General features: G+C 37.3%; 1 protein-coding gene across 1 annotated transcript in view; it reads left to right on the top strand.

Annotated features, from left to right (window-relative positions):
* DOCK4 (dedicator of cytokinesis 4) overlaps positions 1 to 23,550 on the top strand; it is a 252,421-nt gene that overhangs the window by 137,435 nt on the left and 91,436 nt on the right. Inside the window, exons 13-14 of the mRNA XM_050897081.1 lie at positions 6,041 to 6,166; positions 23,056 to 23,180. Of these exons, the coding sequence (XP_050753038.1) occupies positions 6,041 to 6,166; positions 23,056 to 23,180 (251 nt within the window). The remainder of the gene's footprint in view (positions 1 to 6,040; positions 6,167 to 23,055; positions 23,181 to 23,550) is intronic.

Raw genomic sequence — 23,550 nt, 5'->3', positions numbered from 1 at the left:
CTGTATAAGGAGGTTAGACTAGATGCTTATAATACTCATTTAGCCTTCTGGTCCTTTAACCTTCATCCTATGGTGATTCTAGCAAGAAATACTTGAGGCTCTACCATCTCCCCTGTAAAGAAATTCCAAGCCAGTTTTCTTGTGATAATATAATGCCATTTGCATTTAAGTGTTTACGTTCCATGTGAAGAAGAAAAAAACCCCTGACTTTCCACACTTGAGGGCATTTCTGACAAAAGCCTTAGGTACAAGAGCTCATTTAATTCATGAGCTCCAATAAGGTTGTCAAAATTTTGCAAAGGCTGTTTTTGTTGCATTCTTTTTTACTGAGCTAAAAAACAGAATTTAAAGCTGAGGAAAAGAGAAAGAATTTGGAGTTTCCTTTGATAATTCAAAGTAATCACAATCAAGTCTTTAACAAGGCCAGTGAGGATTGAATCTACCTCTCCTTTTTTTTTCTCTCTGTTCCCAGACTGTAATTTGTGGGATTTACTACATAGATTTTGCTGTGGCCAAATTGCACAAGATTTATACAATTATTTTTCCCTGATCGCATTAAATCAATAAATCATTTGTTTGCCAATAATAATGTGGAAATCTACTGGTTTTATCTTTGCAGTGGTAATTCGGACACATTAAACACTACCAGAAATGGGAGCACCTGTATGCTTTCAGGATACTTTTAACACCCTTAGGCAGCTTTATTTGGACAGATGCCTTATTTTATTACCTTTCTTAAAATATAAACGGTGCTGAATAGCATTCTGTCCGAGGGTTTTTTTTTTATCAGCTTCCTGAGCAGCTGCTAGGCATTTTCTTCTTAATATGATCTAACATTCTCTGCTGCCAGTAGATAGAAGCTGAATGTAAATGCTTTCCCCTCCCCCCAGAAGCTCAAATGCAAATGAGTGGTCCGTAAGCGTAATGAACAGTTGCCTTTTGTCATAACTAAATGCAGAAATCAATAATGCAGTATAAAAGCTGTTTTAAGGTAAAATGACAGATCTAACAAAAATCTGGAATGCTTATTCAGCAACTTGTCAATTTTCTGTATTCTCTTTCATCTGAACGATAAAAATAATCTGTGGTGAACTGTGGTACAAGTTAATTGGGAGAAATTTCATGTGCTTGCAAAAGAAATAAAAGCAGATCTGTTTGCAGTACCACACAGAGTTTTGTAGTGATATTTTCAAAACTGCAGTAAGTAAAGAATAATAGCTAACACAAGAGGTTTTAATTACCACTAGGGAGGTAATTGACATTTTTTCTGAGGGGACAAAGCTACACTATGTATCTAATTAAAGAAAATGTGCCAGTCCTTCAGAGACTGGATAATCATTTTCGTTGTTATGTTTTAGCTCCTAATGTTTTAGAAATGGAAAATTTATAGTTACGAAGTTTTGGATAGATTCTAGGTCTCATAGATGGTGTGATCATATCAACCACAGTCAGATGCAGTGTATGGTGGCATGTTGCAGTTTTCTGTTTTGCTTTGTCCATGCACAGCTGTTCCATCAGGAATGCTCTAATTTTTTCTAAAGCTGATAATTTTATTGTCTAGTGCATGAAATGAGAAAGAACTGATGTTGACATACAACATCAGAGTGGAATAAATTAAAACTAAAGGATATTACCTTTGCTATATGACAGAAAAGGTATTCATGTTTCCATAGGAGAAATGTTAGTGAATTAACTTTCTATGTCCATATACAAAAAGAATATCTCTGCATTCTTTTGATTGCATTCCTTTTCCTTGAGCGTCTTCTCCATCTCTCCCAGATTGACTGCTGACAAAATTCTTTGGAAGACTGCTCCATCTTGACCCTGTCTCATTACTGTCTGGTGATTAAACCTTCCCTTCTAGGAGCAGTAACATTTCCTCTCCACTCCTTCATTTCTTCTCCTTAGATATAGCTTTAATCACTTGTAAACTGAGTTCAGTGGCTTTCTGGCCATTATGGTATGCAAAATTCTGGTTACATTTTGGTGAGGAAGGTGGTGTCTTTGAACTAGTCGGTTCTTCTTCATTCTGCTTTGTTTTGCAGTGTGTCTGAGGGAGTCCCTCTTTCACTTCAATTGAATGTGCAAGCTTCTGAAAAATCTAAATTGCTCTGTGACGTGTCAGTATGTTTTAAATGATGTTAGTTAACTCTAATTGATAGTCAGGTAACTTGATTTATGATACGGATACAAACTTTAGTCCTTGTAAAATGTGAATTATTACATCTTTTTAAAGTACCTCTTCCCCATGACTTTTATTTCAGATGTGTGGTTCCTCAGTCATGATGGGTGTCTAGTTTCTTTGGCAAGCATATTGTATTTTTATAGACCCATAAGTATAGGATTGCTGTGGCTTGTAACTGGCCACAGGCTTTGTGTTTTGCTGACAATGCAGTCCTCATTACCTATCTGACTTTGGCTGGCTGGACTTGTCTTAGCCTGCCTGGAGATTTGTTCTGACTTGTAAAAGCATTTATCTAATGACAAAATAATAAATTATATCTACTTTATTTTAGCTCTGGCTTAGCTTTGTACAATTGTGTGGTGTAACCCACTTTGGTATATGTGCTTTGTATTTAATAGATAGTTATAACATGTAGTTACTCTGTGTAGAGTTAGCTGTCTATAACCCTAGAGTAAAATGGAACATAGAAGACTAAAGACATGTGACCATAACTGAGGCCTTGAAAGTTCTGGCATGGAATGATACTAGAGGCCCCAGACCTATGAACAGCTCACCAGTGGCCAATTACTGGTCATCAAATAGTGTGACCTTGAGAGCAGAATAAAACCAGTTTTAGGGGAAACAAAGAGAACAAAGAACAGATATGTAGCATATAACATGTCATATATGATGAATGAAGATGTAATGCGGCCTTGCAGACCAGTGAAGAAATAACAAAGTGTAAAGCACATTAACAAACAAAAAAATTACTCCAAGAGGAGCCTATAGAGAGAGGAGGAAGAAACAGGCAACATCCTATTCCTCATGGCAAGAGACTTGGGATGCTGATAACTTGGTCACCATACCCCACCTTCCCAGGTTGAAACCATTGACCTTAAGACCCCAAAAGGGCAGTGGCAGGGTGAGCAAGGGGTAGATACTGGAAAGATTGTGTGTATATATATGTCATTGTAACAGTATTTTGTTTGGAGTGTGCTGGTATCATTGTAAATGGACTAATAATAACTCTTTGATTAGACTGTTATAACTTAAATTAGAACTAAAAATAAGTTCCTGGCTTTTTATATACAGTGTGTTCCTTTGGCCCGTCACAAGATCCTGAAAGTAACAAATCAGTGGGAATTCAAGCAACCTGTTCTGTAACTTGGGTATCACACCTCAATAACAGTATGCATCTTCTGATTTTAGGTCCTTAATGCAGGGGGGCCTAGTTTTCTTGCAAAATTAGCGGAGCTTTGAGAGAGCAATCAGAACACTTAACTGAGGATCGCCTTTTCATTGATTATATGAAGTCCATATGCTCCTATCTTTAGCATTTTTACCAGATTTATCAGATCTTCTGCTTCACTTCTTGTCAATTCCCTTTTCATTTGGCAACTGGATCCTCAGTGGCAAGATCGTTAACTTGAAACCTTGGTTTTTGGAGGTTCTTCAGACTTTCTTCCCTGTACATCTTTGCTCTGTTTCCATTCTGGTTTAGTTTCACTCTTTCCTATTGTACTGGACTGTTTACACCATATAACATTTTTAAGTAACTCTGCTGTCTTTAATCCAGTGTTCTTCATTATTCTGAAGAGTTGGAGGATGCATACCATTTATATTCCAAAGATGTATTTAAGCTATAGGTAAAATGACTAGACCATGTTTTAAGTGCGTTCACTGAGAGATTTTCTTGATGCTTTTGGATATAAAAAGATGACTCTTCATTTTCTAACAATGAATGCTGTGAAATACAGAGCTTTAATACCTTTCTCACCTTGCATGAGCAAGTACTTCAAATCCTTGACAGGCAGCTTATTTCTCAAGTTAAAACTATTTTGCAATTGATGAGGTTTTTTTGACATTTGTCTCATTTTTGAGCTGAATCACAGATTTCCTTGAAGAATTTTGAATTTGTATACAAAGACGACTGTAGTACTAATTGGATCTGAGGTCTTCAACTTTTGTTTAAAAAACAGTAACTTCACTCAGCACCAGGCGGTGTACAATATCTGATGAACGCTGTTGTGATTGATGTGATCTGGAGCAATGGCAAATGTTTTTTTAGGTTTCCAAGGAAACAGCACAATAGGGGCATATGAGGGTATGAATATACATATGTATGTATAACAATTTCTTAAAATATAAAAGAAACAAGATTGGAGGTGGGCTAAATATCCATATTTGTAAATGAGCTATACCCAGCCTAGCTCTTCCCATCCAGCAATGAAAAACTTTTCACCTGCTCTAGCAGAGTCTGAATTTTGCCTATATGACTTCTTACCAACCTCCTGTACCATCAGCTGCCCACAGTGTGGTTTGTTTTCTCGTCTACACCGATAATAATTGTCACTCCTTCCTAAAAGTTGTCAACTGGATAACCACAGAACAAATTCCCATTACCAAAATAATTCATGTCCATGGCATTAAATACAGTCCTTAAAATAGAATAGACTTCACTGAATGTTTTTCCTGGTAAGAGTGGTTCATGTACTCAGTTGGAGATGTGTAGGTGAGCTGTTTTTCATAAGAGAATGGAAGTCTGGTCAGAGTATCATGTTCTCTGGAGTTGCCACAATAATAAAATGTAAGTGTAGGTAAGAGGAAAAAGATAAAAGTTGTCATGCTAATTAGATCTCTCATCTCTTTAGTGCAGTAACCTGGACTGGCAGTACTTAATACAGATTTTTCAAGCTCTGATTTAAGAACCGTCAAACTTCAAGTAAATTTATTCAGTTAAATAGTAACATGGTTGTAGGGGAAATTTCTTCCAAAGCCCAAAGGACCGATGACCTTGTTGTTCAGCCTGTGTGTACATGTTATTTACTTAAGCTTAATCTAAAGTTACTTGTGACTCTTCTGAGTTGTCTGTTTATCTCCAGTTGTTCAGTGTATATGAAGAGTTTGCTCTTATCTTCTCCTTGATCTGTATGTTGACACGTGATATGCTGCAGTAATGTTGAAGGTCAGGGAAGATTAATCCTTACAAGCTGTATCTTCCTGACACTTGCCTCAGTGATTATATTTGAAATAACCAAAAGGCCTGCCTGTTGTTGTTGTTAATCTCAGCTGTAATGAAGTATACTGTTTGCAATTTATTTGTATACTGCAGATATAGTATAGATGAAGTTATTCTTCCTTGGTTCTAGAGGAATAAATATTGGAAAATGATTATATGGCCACCCTTGCATTTTGCAAGTCTTCTAGCAAACAGCATGATGGATTAAATCTGATGAATATTAAAAAAAAGTTGTAATTTCAGTCATTATGAAATTACTGTGCCTAAGTAAAAAATATTGATTATGCTATATTGGTTTATTAGAGGGTTTTTTTTCAGATTTTGGATTAATAAATTGTGTAACTTCGTATCAGGTTAAGTGATGCATTGTAATGAGACTTCCACGTTTCTCCCATAGGTAGGGACCATTGCATTTGCACCTTTTCTTGCATAACAATGAAGGCAGCATTGTGGTGAAAGAAGTGAAAAATTGGAATGGTAGCAAATTTTACTGATTGACATTTCTCTAAATTGACATTTTCCTAATTCTTTTTCCAGTTAAGGCCTCAGTCCATCGCTATTGAGATAATTTTGATCCGACGTGTCATTGTAGTTCAGTTACACAGCAGTAATAATTTTTAATGCTTTTTTCATGGGCAGTTGTTTTCAAGTCTTTATTGATTTCTGGATGTTGGTATCCTTCCCAAATACATAAAAAATTTGAGGTGGGTTGGCTTGGTATTATTGAACTTCTTCTGAATTTTCCGAGTTCTCAGGAATGCATATATCCTTGCAAGTATATATAATTTTTAAGAAGTAGTGATGACCATAATCTGTTTGAATGTCTTATTTTTTCTTGTTTTTCCCTTCATTTTCAGGTCTGGCAGTTTCTCTTCAGTTGCTTCATGGAGACATAGAACAAATTAGGAGAGAGTATACGTCCATGTTTACCCATGGAGTATCCATAACAAGGAAACTAGGTTTTTCCAATATTATAATGCCTGGTAAGTTAAAAAGAAAAAACTCTCAATAAGCAGCAAAAGAACGAACTAATGAGAAATTACTTAGTTTTCAGCTGCTTTCCAAGTAAATACTGTATTCTAAAGTTTCTTAAACTTTTCCAGAGACTTATGTTAGTTTTTTTCAGATAGTTAGAAGAAAACTGTGTCCCAGTGGCCCCATTGCATTATACATTGTATAGTTACTATGTCAATGTCAAAAGGGCATACAGCCACAGCAGCCTTTATTTGAGAGATGGAACCCCACTTTATAGAAGTGAAGATGACTGAATGCAAGACTGCTGAGCTCTATGCAGAGAAAGATAACCAGCAGAACATTACGTTCTTAGGAGCTGGTAGCTTTCTAAATAAGGATTCAAAGAATTTCACTGACACTGTACAGCTTCTAGTTTCACAAAGTTTGTGTCTCAAATACTGGAAATGAATATACTGGAAATGGATAATAATAGGGATGTAGAGACTTTATTTTGATTATATTGTGTGACAAAATATGCAAATACTTAAACAGATGCTAAGGAAGGTAGAAAGATTGTGTCAATATGAATGTGAAGAAGCAAATACAGGAAGAAGATCGCAGTAATATCTATAGTTCCATCCTGAAATGAAATTTTTTAAAAGTTTAATGGGTTGCTGGAAATTATAAGGCAAATGTCTCTTTAAAGAAAAAGCATACTTGCAAGCAGACTAGTTTGGCATGATTATGGTGTTGTGTTGTTGCTGAGAAATGTTGCAGGGAGGAGCTCACATTTTAGTTTCAGCTGAGTCCACACACAATGTCTTGACTCTCTCAAATGTAAATCATCCTCATGACTTGCAGATTTTTAATAGAGACTAGCTTCTTCTTATAAAGATCTGTCTTTGCATTCGTGTGTACTTAAATCAGAAGTAAACTAAGGTTCTGAGGCAAGAATAAATAAGCTTCAATACTTCACTAATCAAGGAGGTCTTAAACAGGCATTTAAAACTCAGTAATGAGACTCAGCTTTAGCTATGGGCATGTATTTCTCTTGAACTTCTGCCTGAAACTTGACAACTGAGAATTCATTCTTGTGTTCTTACTGCCAGTTAAACATCTGTCCTTCTGCATCCTTGATCAGTACTACTAATCACTTAAAACGTGCATGGAACACAAGTTAATAAAACAGTTTTAGTATTATGAAAATACTCTGCTGGTGTGACGGCAATGTTCAGAACAATAAAATGCATGAGTCCGGTGCCATTTAATTTGAAGGTAGATTATATATGTATGTTTAATGGATGCATTCAATTGAAATCTTATGGCTTATTAGCTAGGGTTTATTTGTTATATTACTGTTGGATTTGTAATTTGAATCAAATGAGTATTCTAGATAATATGACTGGTAACAGTGGAAGCACTTTTACTGAGCACACTATAACTCCCATTAAGAAACCTTTCTCCATTTATCTGTGATTTAGTGACCTGCTCTGTGTTATCAAATTTTCTAAGTTCTATAAATAGCTCTCGTATCCCCTCACTTTCCAGTTGTGAAACAATGTGATGTACTAAACTGTGAAAAACATGTTATAGCGGAGTACTGTGTAATCAGCTGCTGGAGGAGTTTCTCAGCTCAGTTTCGAAGAATTGTGCATGCTCAGTTTGTCCCTTTTTTAATTAAAAAAAAAAATATATGGGTTCTGATGTGCTGCTTTCTCAGTCCAGATGTATGCATACCTCAGTTTAGAAAATGTACAACTTTTATTCTGTGTTTACTGGCATAGGAGAGATTTCTCCTAAAGAGAAATAATCATCTCACTCTTGCAGTGATGAGTTCCAAGGGCTAACCAGAGCAGTATGCCCCAGGCACTGAAAAGCCCGCAGGAACCTAGCCTTTGAAACGCTTTTTTCTTTTAAAGCTCCCCTTTCATTTTGTTTCTCTTATAGTGTCTTTTTTCAGAGATAAATTGGAGAACTTCATCTTTTGCCACTGGAAATGGTCATTAATTAGGTCTTATTTTATATTTTTGTTGAAAGTATGTTGCTGTGGCTAATTAGCACTTAGGTTAGGGTTCTGAACCAGACTCTCTTGAATTATTCAATAAGAAATACTTCATGCTGCTAAACTACAGTATCTCTTTTATAAATGCCATATTTTAAGTCTCCTATTCTGCTGTATTTAAACTCTCTCTGACCTTCATTTTTTGTCATATCAGTCCTTTTCTCTTTGGAGGTTTTGCTGTTAAAAGTAACTAGGATCAGCATACATGCCAAACTAGAATTTTGTTGACAATAATACTGCATGTTTTATAGAGCAATGCTTTTTGCAATGCTTTTTATGTCACTGGAGCCTGACAGGGTGAAGCCACAGAATGGTCCTTCTAGGACCCGTGGAATTTTTTAATAAAGAACTCCAAGTGTTGTACTAAATGAAGTAGATGGCTAGAAAAAAGCATATGTGATTCAAACAGGCTGTGAAATAAATAACTCACTTTATTCTAGCTGACAGAAGAAGGACAGGCAGTGAAAGTGTCATCTTGTGAGTCTAATCAACATGCATTTTCTAAGTTTAACCAGGATTTAAGGGCAGACTCTATGCAAGCACTAGTAAACTCCTTTCCAGCATCTTACTGTGGCGGTCTACAGATGCACAAGCCAGTATTCTTGGAAAGCTTTGTACAGCATCGAAGGAGAGCTGTGCTTACACCCTGAATTTTTGTGTTCATCATTTCCTGAAAGGACAGACAACCACATCATTACTTAGTATATAAAATTTAGCACTTAATATTTACGAACATACTATACTTTTTGAGCAGTACTTTAAGTAAGATTAATGTACATAATAGGTGATGGAATGTGAAAGCCCTTTTGTATTTTTCTATACATACTTTTACCAGCTTTTTTGCTGTTTTATGTAGTGCGCTCTTATGGAATCTGTTTCCAAATTTGACTTACAGCATCTGTATCAGTGCATAACTTCAGTGCTGCATATGCTCATGTGTTCTAGCACATATGCATGTACATATTCTTTCGCATCTTTGTGGAAGATACCTAATTCCATAAAGAAGCTTGATCATTTGTGTACGTTGTCTGGGGTTTTTATAATTGGAATAAACCCTAGCACAGCCGTTTGTCTAAATGAGGACTTACTGGAGGAGCCATAGCTCCCCACTAGGACTGCCAGTTGTAAACAGACTCTAAACTATCGTGTGGTAAGCATCCATATAGTTGCACATCTTCCTTTCTTGTGCTTATCAGACCAGGACTGTATCTGCTTTACTTTATTAAAGCTATACTGTTCTTAATAGTGCTAAGTCTACTACTGGTAGTAGTTGTCTTGACTACTTGGTACATTCAAAGCCAAAATCCATTCAGCGTGAGACACTAGCACATAAAGTAATCTCATGTTTTTCTGCAGAATCCTTTTTTCACTAAGCAGTTCAGTTAGGTCCAACACTTACTTCCTGGAACTTTACCTATAAACTTACTCTATGCAGCTTTGTCTAGAATACCAAAGATAATTCTTATTTAAAACAGCTATAGATACGATTTTGAAAGGCTCTGTGTCTTACAGAGGACAGCAGCTTACCTCCAAATGTATTAGTCCATAAAATGTACTGCAATGTATAAACAATTGGCCTGTTGGCTGACATGTCAACAGATTTTCGTAGATGGATATCAATTAGCTGTAGACACCCTTTTTCAGATTATGATGTGAACTGGTGGCATTACCACTGCTGAGATCTGACCACCACTTGCTTTGAGTTAAGATCAGAATTTATATTTCTTCCTGTCCATCCAAATTATTAAACTCTTATGATATTAGAAGAGGTTAAAGAATTGAGAAGTCTGTACAATGGTATTACATTGACCATTGTTTTCCTTGTACATAAGCTTAGAGGGTCTAGAATGCTGGTGTCTGTAGCTGGGCTAGTCAGTCCTGACTGCAAGGTTCTTGGCTTGTACTCCTTCACTCTGAATGTTTTGGTCCTCTTCTAATCCTGTGATATAATTTTGCAAATGACATAGCTAAAGACTCTACATGAAGCTGCAGTATTAATTTCTGTAATGGAATTTTCAGACTTATTTGTCAAACAATAAAAGTCACATTTTGTTTCTCAATGTTCTGTCTTTTTTTTACAATTTCTGCTCATTCAGCAGATAGAATGAGCTGCCCAGGATGTTGCAGTGCTTTTAAGCTTCCTACATTAAGCTTTCATATGCTTAATTTAGGGAAAATAACTTAGGTTTTTTACCATCACATCTGTATTGCTTTGCATTTGTCAACTTTTAGCTTCGTTAGGTGTCCTTTAGCTGTCCAGTTAAATCTTGTCAGAATCCTGTCTTTGAAAGCTACTGAGTATACTCATTACTCCTTCATCTGGGTTATTAAACGGTCTTTTATTCTTTTCATGTGCAAGTACACGCTCTCCAATCTTTCTTACTTTCTATTCTGAGAAGCTTTTAAAATGAAACTAGAATCTTTGTCTTTTTATACAAATGATCTCACAAAATGCTATCCTTGCAATAACATGCATTTTTCAATGATGTGATTTTGACTAGAAGCATATTCCCTCTTTCAAAGCTTAGAATAAGAGTCTGGAGAGCAAACATGTAAAGCTATGGAATCTGTTCTCTTCATCATAGTAAGTGTCTGTATCTGTCAGTGAGCTTGGACTTAGTAAAGAGCTGTTGATTCTAGGAAAAGAAATGTATGTCTGACACACTTAAGCATTTTTCTCCCACGAGCAGTGGTATGAATTTTTCCAATCTTCTTTATCCTATGTGGAGTACAAACAGCCTAAATTTAACACCTGCCATTGTTTGCTGTTTTGATTTCCAAGAATCCAGAAATATGTATTTTTAATTACTGAAAGTAATATTGCCTGGATATATTAGTTACACAAAATATGTTTAAGCAATATTGTGGAGTAAAGACACCCTGAATTTTGACCTTTCACAAAACTGTAGTACTCTATAGGGAATATCCTCTGCTTTCCAAATCCTATTTTAATACTTTTTTAAAGCTTTGATCCTATCTGCCAAAGGAATTACCATTTCTACAAGTCACTGGAGAAAACAAAGATACTAATACATGACTACATGCTTGGTTAGACAAGTGCAAGGAACTTCTATATTGTTTTCCTTCTCCTTCCCATCTCCTGTGTCTTATTTTCTTGGTTCATTAGGAACTGAAGGGAAAATAGAAGAGAACTATGGAAAGGGAAGAAAAGCCAGAATTTAATTGGACTTCCCTTGATTTAAAGTCTCTCGAAGTGGAGAATGGGGAAAAGGGTCTTCTGCAGTTTATAGTATTTGGAAGAGTAAGCTGGCTTTCTTTTCAGCATAGAATAAGTAGCAGTGATGCATGGGAAGCGTATAAAAGGATAGTTATGGCTTGGAAGCCTTTCTTCAATAAACCAGGTAAGGAGCACTGGCAAACTAACAAGTGAATGCTTTAGCTCTGGAAAAATAAATGGTCTTTCAAAATTCTGTTGGAAATATTTTCTTTATATTGTAGCTATACAAAAATCAGCAGGTCAAAGTTTTCTGTTAAAAAAGCTTGTAAGTCTTTTATTCCCCACTTGTTCAAAGCAATTTGTTTTACATCTCATTGTTAAAAGGAAGAGCAAAAAAAAAAAAAAAAGTCACAGAGCAATTGGGTCTTACGTTGTAGATCTACAATCCATTTGAAATCTGAAAGTATTGCAGTTTGAGAATCCCTCGTAAAGGGCATTTCATTTGCTTAATCAGCTGTTTTCTGATGAGTGTTTCTTAAGGCTTGTTGAGAGTTTCTGTAATAAAGCTGAAAATGCAGATAATGTTCTGTTGAAAAAGGACAGTAGGGTAACTGAGAAAAGGAATCTGTTTATTCATCTTTGATTTAAATGCCAAAGCTTACTTAATCCAATAGTAAAAAGGCAGTAGTGTTACCAAAGTCACCAATGCTCCCGAAATTCTAACACATGCAGAGTTGTTTTAATGTTTGCCTTAGATAAACAAGAATATCAGTGATAATATAAAAACTAGCTATCAGTATATAAATAATAGAAATGTTCTTATTTCTTTCTACCCATCCCCTGTCATATACTTAAATGCAGACACACACCCCGCCCCAAATAAGTTTTTGTCAAGTGTCACCCAGAAGGTCCCAATGTTGGACCTTTTCTTTGTATGTATATATTTAAGCACAGAGTACAACATTTTCTCATTCTTGAGTCGTGTGAATAGTACTCATAAATAGTAATTATTGTGAGTCTATGCAAAAGCTTCTTGTAAATAGCAAAGTTGTTCTTTGCCACAATAATGGAGAAGTCAAGTTATTCCTATATGGGGAGAAAGCACTGAACAGACAGCTGACTGGTGATTGTCACGGTCTTTAAATCTGACACACGTTTACTGGCAGCTTCAAGCATGTCAACGAGATTTGCCCCATTTCTTAAAACTGTTGAATACATTCGCTGATAAGCAGCCAGCCACTCTTTCGGTATCTTCTACAATGCAAAACAAAAAAGAAATTGTTTCAATAATGGGATTTCACTTCCTACAGTGATGAAATTCTTTGTGAAATGCAGTGTGCCTGTATCTTCCTGAGCTGATCTCCTTAAGGATACCCTTCTATCATATAACATCCTTCTGTACTATGATTTTCACGAATGATGCCAGATTGTTTAACTTAAATTTTTTTAATTGATTTTTTAAAAATTAAATATAACTCTGGATCATGTATAAGAAATCAAGAAGGGAAGGCAACAGACCGGTGTGGCTGAGTAAAGATGTGCTGGTCAAACTAAAGGGCAAGAAGGAAATGCACAGGCAGTGGAAGCAGGGACAGGTATCCTGGGAAGAGTATAGGGACGTTGTCCAGTTTTGTAGGGATGGGGTCAGGAAGGCCAAGGCACAGCTGGAGCTGAACTTGGCAAGGCACGCTAAGAATAATAATAAGAGCTTCTATAGGTATGTCAGCCAGAAAAGGAAGGTCAAGGAAAGCATAGCCCCCACGACTGGCAACTGGTAACAACAGACGAGAAGGCTGAGGTTCTCAGCAACTTTTTTGCCTCAATCTTCACTAGCAATCTCTCTTCCCACACCTCTTGGGTGGATGAGACCTCAAGGCAGGGACTGGGGGAGCAAAGTCCCTCCCACTGTAAGAGAAGATCAGGTTCGAGACCACCTGAGGAACCTGAACATGTACATAAGTCTGTGGGACCTGACAAGATACATCACAGAGTCCTGAGGGAATTGGCTGATGTAGTTGCTAAGCCATTCTCCATGATATTTGAAAAGTCATGGCAGTCAGCTGAAGTCCCTGGTGACTGGAAAAAGGAAAACATTGCACCCATTTTTAAAAAGGGTAGAAAGTAGGACCTTGGGAACTACCGATCTGTCAGCCTCACCTATGTGACTGGGAAGATCATGGAACAGATTCTCCTAGAAGCTATGCTAAGGCACATGGAGGACAGGGAGGTGGTTTGACACAGCCAGTATGGCTTCACCAAGGGCAAGTCTTGCCTGACCAACTTGGAGGCCTTCTACAATGGAGTGACTACATCAGTGGACAAGGGAAGAGCTACCAATGTCATCTCTCTGGACTTCTGTAAGGCCTTTGACATGGTCCCCCACAACATCCTTCTCTCTAAATTGGAGAGATATGGATTTGATGGATGGACTGTTCGGTGGATGAGGAATTGGTTGGATGGTCGTATCCAGAGGGTAGTGGTCAACAGCTCAATGTCAATGGCCGGACAGAGATCAGTGACGAGTGGTGTCCCTCAGGGGTCTGTACTTGGACCAGTGTAATATTTTCATCAACAACATAGACAGTGGGATCAAGTGCACACTCAGCAGATTTGCAGAGGACACCAAGCTGAGTGGTGCAGTTGACAAGCCTGAGGGACGGGATGCCATTCAGAGGGACCTGGACAAGCTCAAGAAGTGGTTCCATGTGAACCTCGTGAGGTTCAACAAGACCAAGTGCAAGGTCCTGCACCTGCGTGTGGGCAACCAGTATCAATACAGGCAGGGGGATGAAGGGATTGAGAGCAGCCCTGAGGAGAAGGACTTGGGGCTACTGACGGATGAAAAACTGGACATGAGCCAGCAATGTGCACTCACAGCCCAGAAAACCAGTCGTATCCTGGGCTGATCAAAAGAAGTGTGGCTAGCAGGTCAAGGGAAGTGATTCTGCCCCTCTACTCCACTCTGGTGAAACTCCACCTGGAGTACTGCATCCAGCTCTGGAGTCCTCAGCACAGGAAAGACATGGACCTGTTGGATCAGGCCCAGAGGAAGGCCACAAAAATGATCAGAGGGCTGGAACACCTCTCCTGTGAGGAAAGGTTGAGAGCGTTGGGGTTGTTCAGCCTGGAGAAGAGAAGGCTCTGGGGAGGCGTTATTGTGGCCTTTCAATGCTTAAAGGGGGCTTATAAGAAAGATGGGGACAGACTTTTTAATAGGGCGATAGGACAACAGGTAATGGTTTTAAACTAGAAGAAGGTAGATTCAGACTAGCTATAAAGAAGACATTTTTTACAATGAGGGTGGTGAAACACTGGCACAGGTTGCCCGGAGAGAAGGTAGATGCCCCATCCCTGGAAACATTCTAGGTCAGGTTGGGCAGGGCTCTGAGCAACCTAATCTGGTTGAAGATGTCCCTGCTCATTGCAGGGGGGTTGGACTAGATGACTTTTAAAGGTCCCTTCCAACCCAAACCATTCTATGATTCTGTGAAATCATCAAAGTTCAACTGCCAGAAAGGCATTAGCAAGAGTTTAGTATTGCTATAGTATTCCAGGACTTAATCTCTTCTCCCCTCCCAAAGTGTATATATTAATAAACACATATATTTTGATAGTTCAAGTATTTACAACCTCCAGGTTGTGACTACTGCAAATATGATCAGCTTGTAGTGTAACTTGTTGAAATTTAGACTACATGGTGGTGGTCAGTGCTGCATCACCCAGACATAGGGCCACCTACTTTTGAATTGAGCTTTTCTGTCTTGTTCCCTGTGTTTCTGTAAACTGCTTGTTCTTATCGTAACTTTACCTGTGCCAGTTCCAAGTTTACTGGGCTAAAAAGAGAGTGGAAGATTTTCTGCCCTTGTCTTTTATCTTCCAGTTTTGCTTGTTATTGTCAGTGTATCAGCATGGATAGTAACATCATAGAACATCCTAGCTGCTAAAGGGCATAGCATGGATTGATTCAAAGGGTAGGAAGCAAGGTGGACTAAGGGTCCCTAGTGCTCTCCTCAAGTTAAAATCACCTTCTACATGTTCTTTTGAGATCCTCCCACTGACAGTAGCTACACAGCTCTTGTCCCATTCTACAAAGTATTCTAAGGAGCTTTTCTCTAAAACATTTTGCATCCGCAAGATTTACATCCTGGATAATACCATTTTGTCTGTGCCACATCCAGAGATTTTCAGTCCCTACAACTGAAATTGTTCTGAGAGCTGTTCAAGTCATGTTTAGGGTATAAAACAAAGCAACTCATTAGCTTGTATTTTACAGAGATGTAAATGAACAGGAACTTTCTCTAAACAAAATAATGTTTTCTGCTCCTTTTCAATTCATGGTTCTAAAGTACCTATAATTCTAAGCAAAGCTTTCAAAAAAGCAGTTCCTAATAAAAGCTCCTAGTGAGTTCTGTGTAATTATTTTGTGGCTGCTGTCAGGACAGTTTCGATTTGCAAACTGAAAGCTGTAACTATCAGAGATGCTATCTTGTTCAAATACAATCACGCTCTGTTTTGTTACAGTACTAAATAATCAAATTGGAATTTATTTCACTAGAAAGCTTTTCAAGGATAGCTGGCAAACTAAACTCTCTTTTCTTTCTAACAAAGACAGCTACCTTTGATTTTTACAGCTATCTTCAGCTTGAAAACCTTATTCCATATTAATATGCTACAAGAAATTCTACAGTTCTAAATGTGTTTGGAATATGAGAAAAGTCTTGTTGTTATAATATCTGTGTTGAAATTGTAACTCACAGCTTCCTCGGTGTAAGTTTAAAAACAGTTTTGTGATGAAGGATCATTACTTTGACGCTTAGGGCAGGTACAAATGTTTCTAGAAAAACAGAAGAACAAATAATACATTCATACAAATGTTCTCCTGACGCTTGTCCTGTTCTGACCTTCTCCTTATGAGTGATTACCTGTGTTGTTCCTGTCACCTGAGGTTCAGTGGGAGCATTCAAGCCTCTGTGAGCTGGGGGCAGCTTGCACGTACGTCCCATAGTTGGGGGTACATCCTGTGAGCAGCAGCAGACCAGTGCTTGTAGGCAGGTTCTGAATAGTGATGATGCAGCCTCCTACCTATGAAGGAAAAGGAGCCTGCAGAGCCATCCCATAATGAAACAGCGCAGTGGAGATAATGGGACCCCTGAGCATTCTTTGTCATCTCCAACCTGCAAATTACTCCTGGCTTTTTTCTCTTTAGTGGTTATTTAAAATTTGTGTTTTATAGTTGGCAGGTTCAGGAAGGCTGACCTCCATTAGCTAAGTGTGTCCTCCAGCAGTCTGTCTTGTGGCTGTTTTTTGACTTTAATTGGCCTTTCCTCCTGCTCCTTATAATTGCCTCTTTCACGTAATTGATGCTGATCAGGTCTCTGTCCTCTGCTCCATTCAGCCCTTGGACAATTCATTGCTAGCTGGATTGAAGTCATGAAGCTTCTTCTGTTTCTTCTTAGGTCAGAAACCTTGAGCTGTAATGCGCCTGCTTAACACCTACATCTGGGCAAGAAGTGTTTGGAGTTTTTCCTCTCTCAGCCTATAAATAGTGCTTTCAAGATATTTTTGCCAGGTCAAAGCTGAAATGTATTGGCAGGACCATATGAAGAGGCAGGTACTGCCAATGCTGTGCTGTATATATTTTGATTTAGCAACCCAGACATTTCAATTCAGCACCTTTCATGTACAATTAAATTCATGTACCAGAGTAAATGTCCCTGCAGAACACGCACTGAACATTTGTGCTGCACGGGAAAGTTAAGGCTGTATAATCATCCACATCACTGCAGCTTTACACTTTTTTGTTAAATTCTGTAGAACTTCAATTTCCATATAGCTCTAGCCCTTACTTCACAGTAGAAGCTCTTGTAGGAGTGCTTCAGTCTGTAACTTTTAATATTTAAAAATCTGGTTTTGATTAGCCAAATAGGTGAAATAATAGGTTGCTAACTAAGTAGTGCCAAAGTGTTGGGGTTAATGGGTCACTTCTGTAATTCGGACAGAATATATTGATACCCTTTTTCAATGCATTGCATTATCATCTGAGGTAAAACAGACAGCTTCCCTAGATACACTCTGTGATCCTCACAGTTCTTACATTTTTCCAAGAGACAGCTTATTACTTCCTACTGTCACAGGGACCAACACCATGGGGTTTTTTTCTGCTTTGTTGTTTGTCATCTCATGTCCAATGTACAACAACCTTCTGCCTTACCTATGGTTGCTTGTAACATGTTAACCTCATTTTTTTTATTGGGATAGTGGCTAGAAAGTAGCTTTGCCAAGATAAGCAACTTTTTAAGCAGTGAAATGATTCAGACAACACAGAAATGCAACACATGGCTTCTTTAATTTGCTTTTCTCCAGCTTCTGTTGACTCAGCTTATAACCCACATGTCTAGAAGTGTCCTTCGCTTCTAAGGAGACCTGGGTGGTTTAGCTTCACAAAACATGTTTAATGATCTTAGTGTGTGTGGTTTACCATTCTATAGTCTCTTCTTACCCAGAAAACTGTATGTCAGTCCTAGACAAGGCTGACTTATAATGGAGTTTGACCCTATACTGGTTAACAGTGTTACTAACTGGATGTTGATATCCACGTGTTCATTGCACAGCCTGGAAGCCCTGGTGAATTTAGAAAGCTGAAAGAAAACTGTCACAACAGGAGTCAGGGGATGGAAATGCTCCATAAGAACAAGGAAAAATGAGCCGCCCTTTCTTTTGAAAGAAATGCTTTCAAGGGATATAGATCTTTCATACCACACAACTTCATTATAAGTAGGGCTAGGTTTGTCACCTTAAAGTTGAGCATCATTTTCGATACTGTTTTCAGTTGCTTATTCTTGTACCAAACTTCATGCTGAAAATAACCATTTCACTGAAACAGACTTAGAGAAGGGACTTTGTATTTCTGAACATGGAAATAAGCTGGAATAAGTATGTTGCTTTTTTCATCATGTTTAAAGTCTCATCATGTCTGATTGAGAGTCAATTCTATAGGCATGTTTTCAACCAGTAATTAAAATCTGATGTACTGTACTATTTAAGATGTGCCTCTCTTGTTTCTGTGTAAATTCCTCACATTTGGTTAAGACTGTGTTAAAATCTCAGTACACATACACCTGGGAGAGATTTGAGTCATGCAGATACTTTAGCTGAAGAAACCATTTGTACTCACCAAAGTCTACCTCAGAACTCTGATATTCAGCAGGACTTTGCCTTTCAGTGCTACTTATGGCTGTAATTGCCCCTCTTAGTGAAAAGAAGAGGATGTAATCTGTCAGAATTATCTGTCTGATATACTGGTTAAGGCAAAGATCCCATAGAAAAATGGTGCATGTTCTTGTAATCAAATGTGTAATTACAGTTGCCACAAAGTAAAAAGATTCCTTTAACTAAAGGAATATAGGTAAATTCAACAATTTGCTGATGTTTGAATACTTTATAAGAGGAAGTTGGAATTGTTTTTACTGGAAGAGGGGCCACAAAAGAATGCCCTAACTTAGTTTTACACAGACCATCTCAATTTTTGGAGAGAGAATTTCTGTTAAGGAAGATTGAAGCAATGGCATTTCTACACTGAGGAAGTAAAAGCGATTAAGATATCTCCAGAGCAATATATTGTGAGTGAAATAATTTTAGAAATTTGGATCCAAATATATTTGTCTCAGTTTTTATTATAATTTTCTTTCCTGTTTCCTTTCCAGAGTGAAGTTTACTTTCCAAATCCATTTTCTTTTTTACCATCAGCTATTTTCTGATAAGGCTTTGTGCTTGATTTTTACAACCCCATTGACTTTTTGATTTTATGAGCTTTTACTCGTAATATGTTCATACAAATATTGTGCTAAACATTTGTCAGGAGCATGGTTTTAAGTCCTTAACGTTCCAGTACACTTACCTGAACTGTGCAAGTTCAATATAGTTGGTTTTCTTACATTTTGGTTGCAAGTAGTGATCTTTTTTAAACCAAAAGTGAAATACGTGTGTGTACAAATCCAGACAGAAGGCCAAATTTAAACTAAAACTTACGTTTTTGTAAAGATTATAAGATGTCAGATATGCCACATACTTTGAGAAAAGGAAGCTGCTTGATGCAGACTGATCACTGTACCCTTAATATATAGCCCATAGTTTACATTCTTTTTGATTAATTTTCCAGTCTATTTCAGTTATCTCCCTTCTGTTTTTCTATCCATTTCCATATAAAACGTTATTCCTCATATGGCGTGAGAGGCTTATTCTCCTCTTGGATTTAATTTGCCTTGCATGATAATGGAGGAAATCTGGCATTTTCTTTCAATAACGTGACCCACGTGTCTTAATTTGCTCTGAGACATTGAAAACAGAGTAGTTTCCTGAATGGATGTAGATAGGACAAAATTAATCTGAACTATCCTCTCATGACACTGATTACAAACTCTGCCAAGGTTCTGTAAGAGGAGAACACGACAATATTTGTGAAAGTACATCCTACTCTTGTGTCTGTTTTCCCTGTGATTTGGTTTCTTCTGGCAATTAAAAAGGTGAAACTCAATGGGTTTGGATTTTTTTAAAAAACTTAAAGTGGAGACACTGTTTTTGAAAGCCTGCTTAACTTCTGTGAAGCTCCGATTACTTCTTTTAGAAATGCTTTCTTGTTTTTGCATAGAATCATAGAATGGTTTGGGTTGGAAGGGACTTTTAAAGATCATCTTGGTCTTTAAAGATCATCATCCCTGCCCCACCATGGGCAGAGACATCTTTCACTAGACCAGGTTGCTCAAAGCCACGTCCAACCTGACTTTGAAAACTTCCAATGGTAGGGCATCCACAACTTCTCTGGGCAACGTGTTCCACTGTCATTTTCATGTGCATTTAAATCCTGTACAGTTTACTCTGTTTAAAAAGGAAAAAAATATGGTTTTCACTGAGTTTCATCTGGGCTAGGTCATGAAATTTGTAATGGAAATGGTAATTTGCTTATGTTTCTGTGAAGACCCCATGGAAAATTGAAATAATTCCTTGCTGATAAATGAAAATAATGACTGAATGTAGCACAAATGCATGTAGGATTCAAGTTAAACTTTAAAGAGAAATTGCTGCAACTACAGGTTGTTTTCTAAAATCAGTTATATAACAAACCTTCTCTTTTTCATTACTGTGTGTTGTCATTTTTTCTGAATGTAAAACTCTTGAAAGTGACCAATTGCCCGCACTAACTGGAACCGATCCTAGTATGTATGCTAAGCAAGGAGCCAACATATTGCATGCTCTTCGGTAACCATACTGTACTAGCTTCTCAAACTTTTATAATAAAATATTACTGCAATGTGGAAATAATCAGAATCTAGTAGTTTTAAGGGTAATTTTGTGACTTGAATAAACATAAGAACAGCTTTACTGATTCAGACCAAAGGCCCATCTAGCCAGTGTTGTAAACAGACACCTAAGGAAGAGTAAGAACTGAGTATGCATATGCATATATGCTAATTACCCCCTGATGCTTTCCCAGCCTCCAGCTATTTTCAGCTCAAGGGATTTCCTGAGCTGCTTGTGATCCTCTGTTTCATATGCTGTAGTGGATCTTTCTTCCAGGACTTCTCCATTCTTCCCTTGAACCCTTACACATTTTTCACATTCACAACATCCTTCAGAAAGGTTTTGGTTTGTGTTTGGTTTTTGGTTTGGGGTTGCTTTTGTGTTGGTTTTGGTTTTTTTTTTTCCCCACAAGTCTTGCTGTCCATTACCTGAATAACCACCACCGTTTGCTTATTTTGAACCTGGTTCCCACCAGGAACTGGAGATTAATTCAATGATTGCACACACTTATTAGTAATTCAACTCTTTCATCCCTGACTTCACACAAAACTCCTTAAGTGAATACCATCTGGTCCTGGTATTTGTTTCTGTTCATTCTGTCTAGCTGTATTCTAGCCTCTGTCCATAGTTGTTTCAGAAGATAATTGATAATAAGGTAATACAATGGCAGATTCCCCCCCCCTTTTTTATGGGCGTGGTTCTTGAGGGCTTGATAATATAGCAGTTTCCTCTTGTACCTGTTTTTTTTCTCATTTGGCAACGGTTTAGATTGTGCTTTGGAGGAATCATTTAATTATTTTGCATACGGTGATGGAATAATGTTATAAAAATATTAAAAGACTGTAGCAAGATCATTGTTTCTGGTACTTAAAAATCACTGGAGAGTTGCATGCAGTAAAATAAATGCAAGAGATGTGAAACATGAGAGTATCCTGGAAAGTTCAAGCAGATCAAATTCTGCTTGCACATTAAAATGAAGCCAGAAGTTGAAGATGCACTAATTATTTATCAGTTACATATCTTTTAATTAATTTTACCCACAGTACAACTATCCATCTCATGTTTGACTTCTAAGTGGTACACCTATAAATACACAAAACTGTCATACTTGATAGCTTTTCACAAGTGCTCAGTGAAAATCTGCTTTATTAGAAGAGGATATTGCCATTATACTAAACTTGCATTTCACTAGATGAAAGCATATATTCTCAATTTCTTTTTCTACCAAATCTAGAAATTAGAATTTTAGAAGATGCTCCTAATTATGATGCTGTTCGCCCTTCGTTTTTCTATGTTTCACAAGGAAAGTCCAGTTGCTTCCAAGTAGTTCTGGTAACGTTTGTCCAGAGGTAGATTAGTTTACACTTTTTAAAAGTAGATATAGCATCTTCAAACAGAACATGGGCTTCCCTACCATGCCACTCCAGTCACCTCTAGTACTGCTTCTCCCCTCATCCCGCCCCCTTGCAACTGCCTACCAATCTTTCTTCCTTTCATCAACTATAAACTTTGCGGTTTGTGTCAACGGAAACTAAAATAAAATTACCATTGATCTCATCCAGAAGATCTGGTTATGATCTAACGGAATACTTAGCATGTTACTGTATGAACGCACAAAGAATTTCAATTTAAATATGCTAGCAGTATTTAATAACATGTACATACTATGTAACACTTAGTGCCTGTATTGGATTTGTAGTTTGAATGTGTTGATGAAAATTTTAATTTCTCAGAAGCCTTTCCAACAAGCGAAAAATAAGCCAAGCTAACTTTTTGCTAGTAAACTTTGGAACACCCTGTTAATGTAAAATATGTTGAGATCTTTTAGATCAGAAAGACAGATTTGAATGCTAGCAATCTGGGAAGTCTGCCCTTCTAATGGAAAGAATACCAACGTCTTGGTTTTTGCTTCTTCAAAGTAATACACTTTCTTTTGAGATTAAGCATAAAAAAGTTGTAATCAGTTCTTCAAGGAAACGTTAAACAGAGAAATGCAAAGATTACAAATGAAAGAAAATGTATTAATATTGCCTTAGATTAAAAGAGAAATTAAATGAGGTGAAGCTAGACACCAGCTTTGGTATAGCTAGAGATGCCACTGTAAAGACCAAAAAGAGCTAACAGATGAGTAAAAGCCCCTAGAATTGGTTTAGTATGGCAGATAATCTCTTGGGCTTTGAGAGGGATGAAGCTTCGTTGGTTTTCTTGATTTATGAAAACAATTGTTATTCTTTAAAATCCAAAAATACTGATAAATTGTGGGTGTGATACTATCCCTTGTTTGGAAGAGAAGATGAAAGTCTGCTAAAGTACTAAAAACAAAAAGAAAGCAAGTTGAACTGACTTTTGTACACTTTGTGTTTGGTTTGGCTTTTTTATAGGTGAAATGAGGAATGATTTATATATCACTGTAGAAAGAGGAGAATTTGAGAAAGGAGGGAAGAGTGTGGCCAGAAATGTGGAAGTGACAATGCATGTCGTGGACAGCAGTGGTCAAATTTTAAAGGTATCTTTGTTGTATGTTTTTCCTTGCTGTAGTTAATTTTGATACACTTTTTCAGTCATAAATCATCTTTTGTGGCATTGTTTGAAGAGTACAAAATTGCTTTGGAAAAGTCATGTTTATCTTTTGCTGTCTTTAGATATTCCAAGTATTTCCACTTTGCTTAAAACCTTTATAAAATGCATGTTTGTTTTATTTCTGTGATCAATTACATGATTCAGATAAACACCTATAATTGCCAACCAAATAACTAATGATTCCATTAAGGTGCTGGAAAATGTTGAAGCAAGATCGAGTTTTGGAGACTTTTTTATTTCATAATAATTCTTAGTAGGTATGCTTTTCCTCATGTTACACAGAACATGTTTTGATC

This window comes from Gymnogyps californianus, chromosome 1 (assembly GCF_018139145.2).
Source record: "Gymnogyps californianus isolate 813 chromosome 1, ASM1813914v2, whole genome shotgun sequence".
Lineage (NCBI taxonomy): Eukaryota > Metazoa > Chordata > Aves > Accipitriformes > Cathartidae > Gymnogyps > Gymnogyps californianus.
Note: the sequence above shows the minus strand (reverse complement) of the source record. Positions and strands in the feature narration are given on the sequence as shown.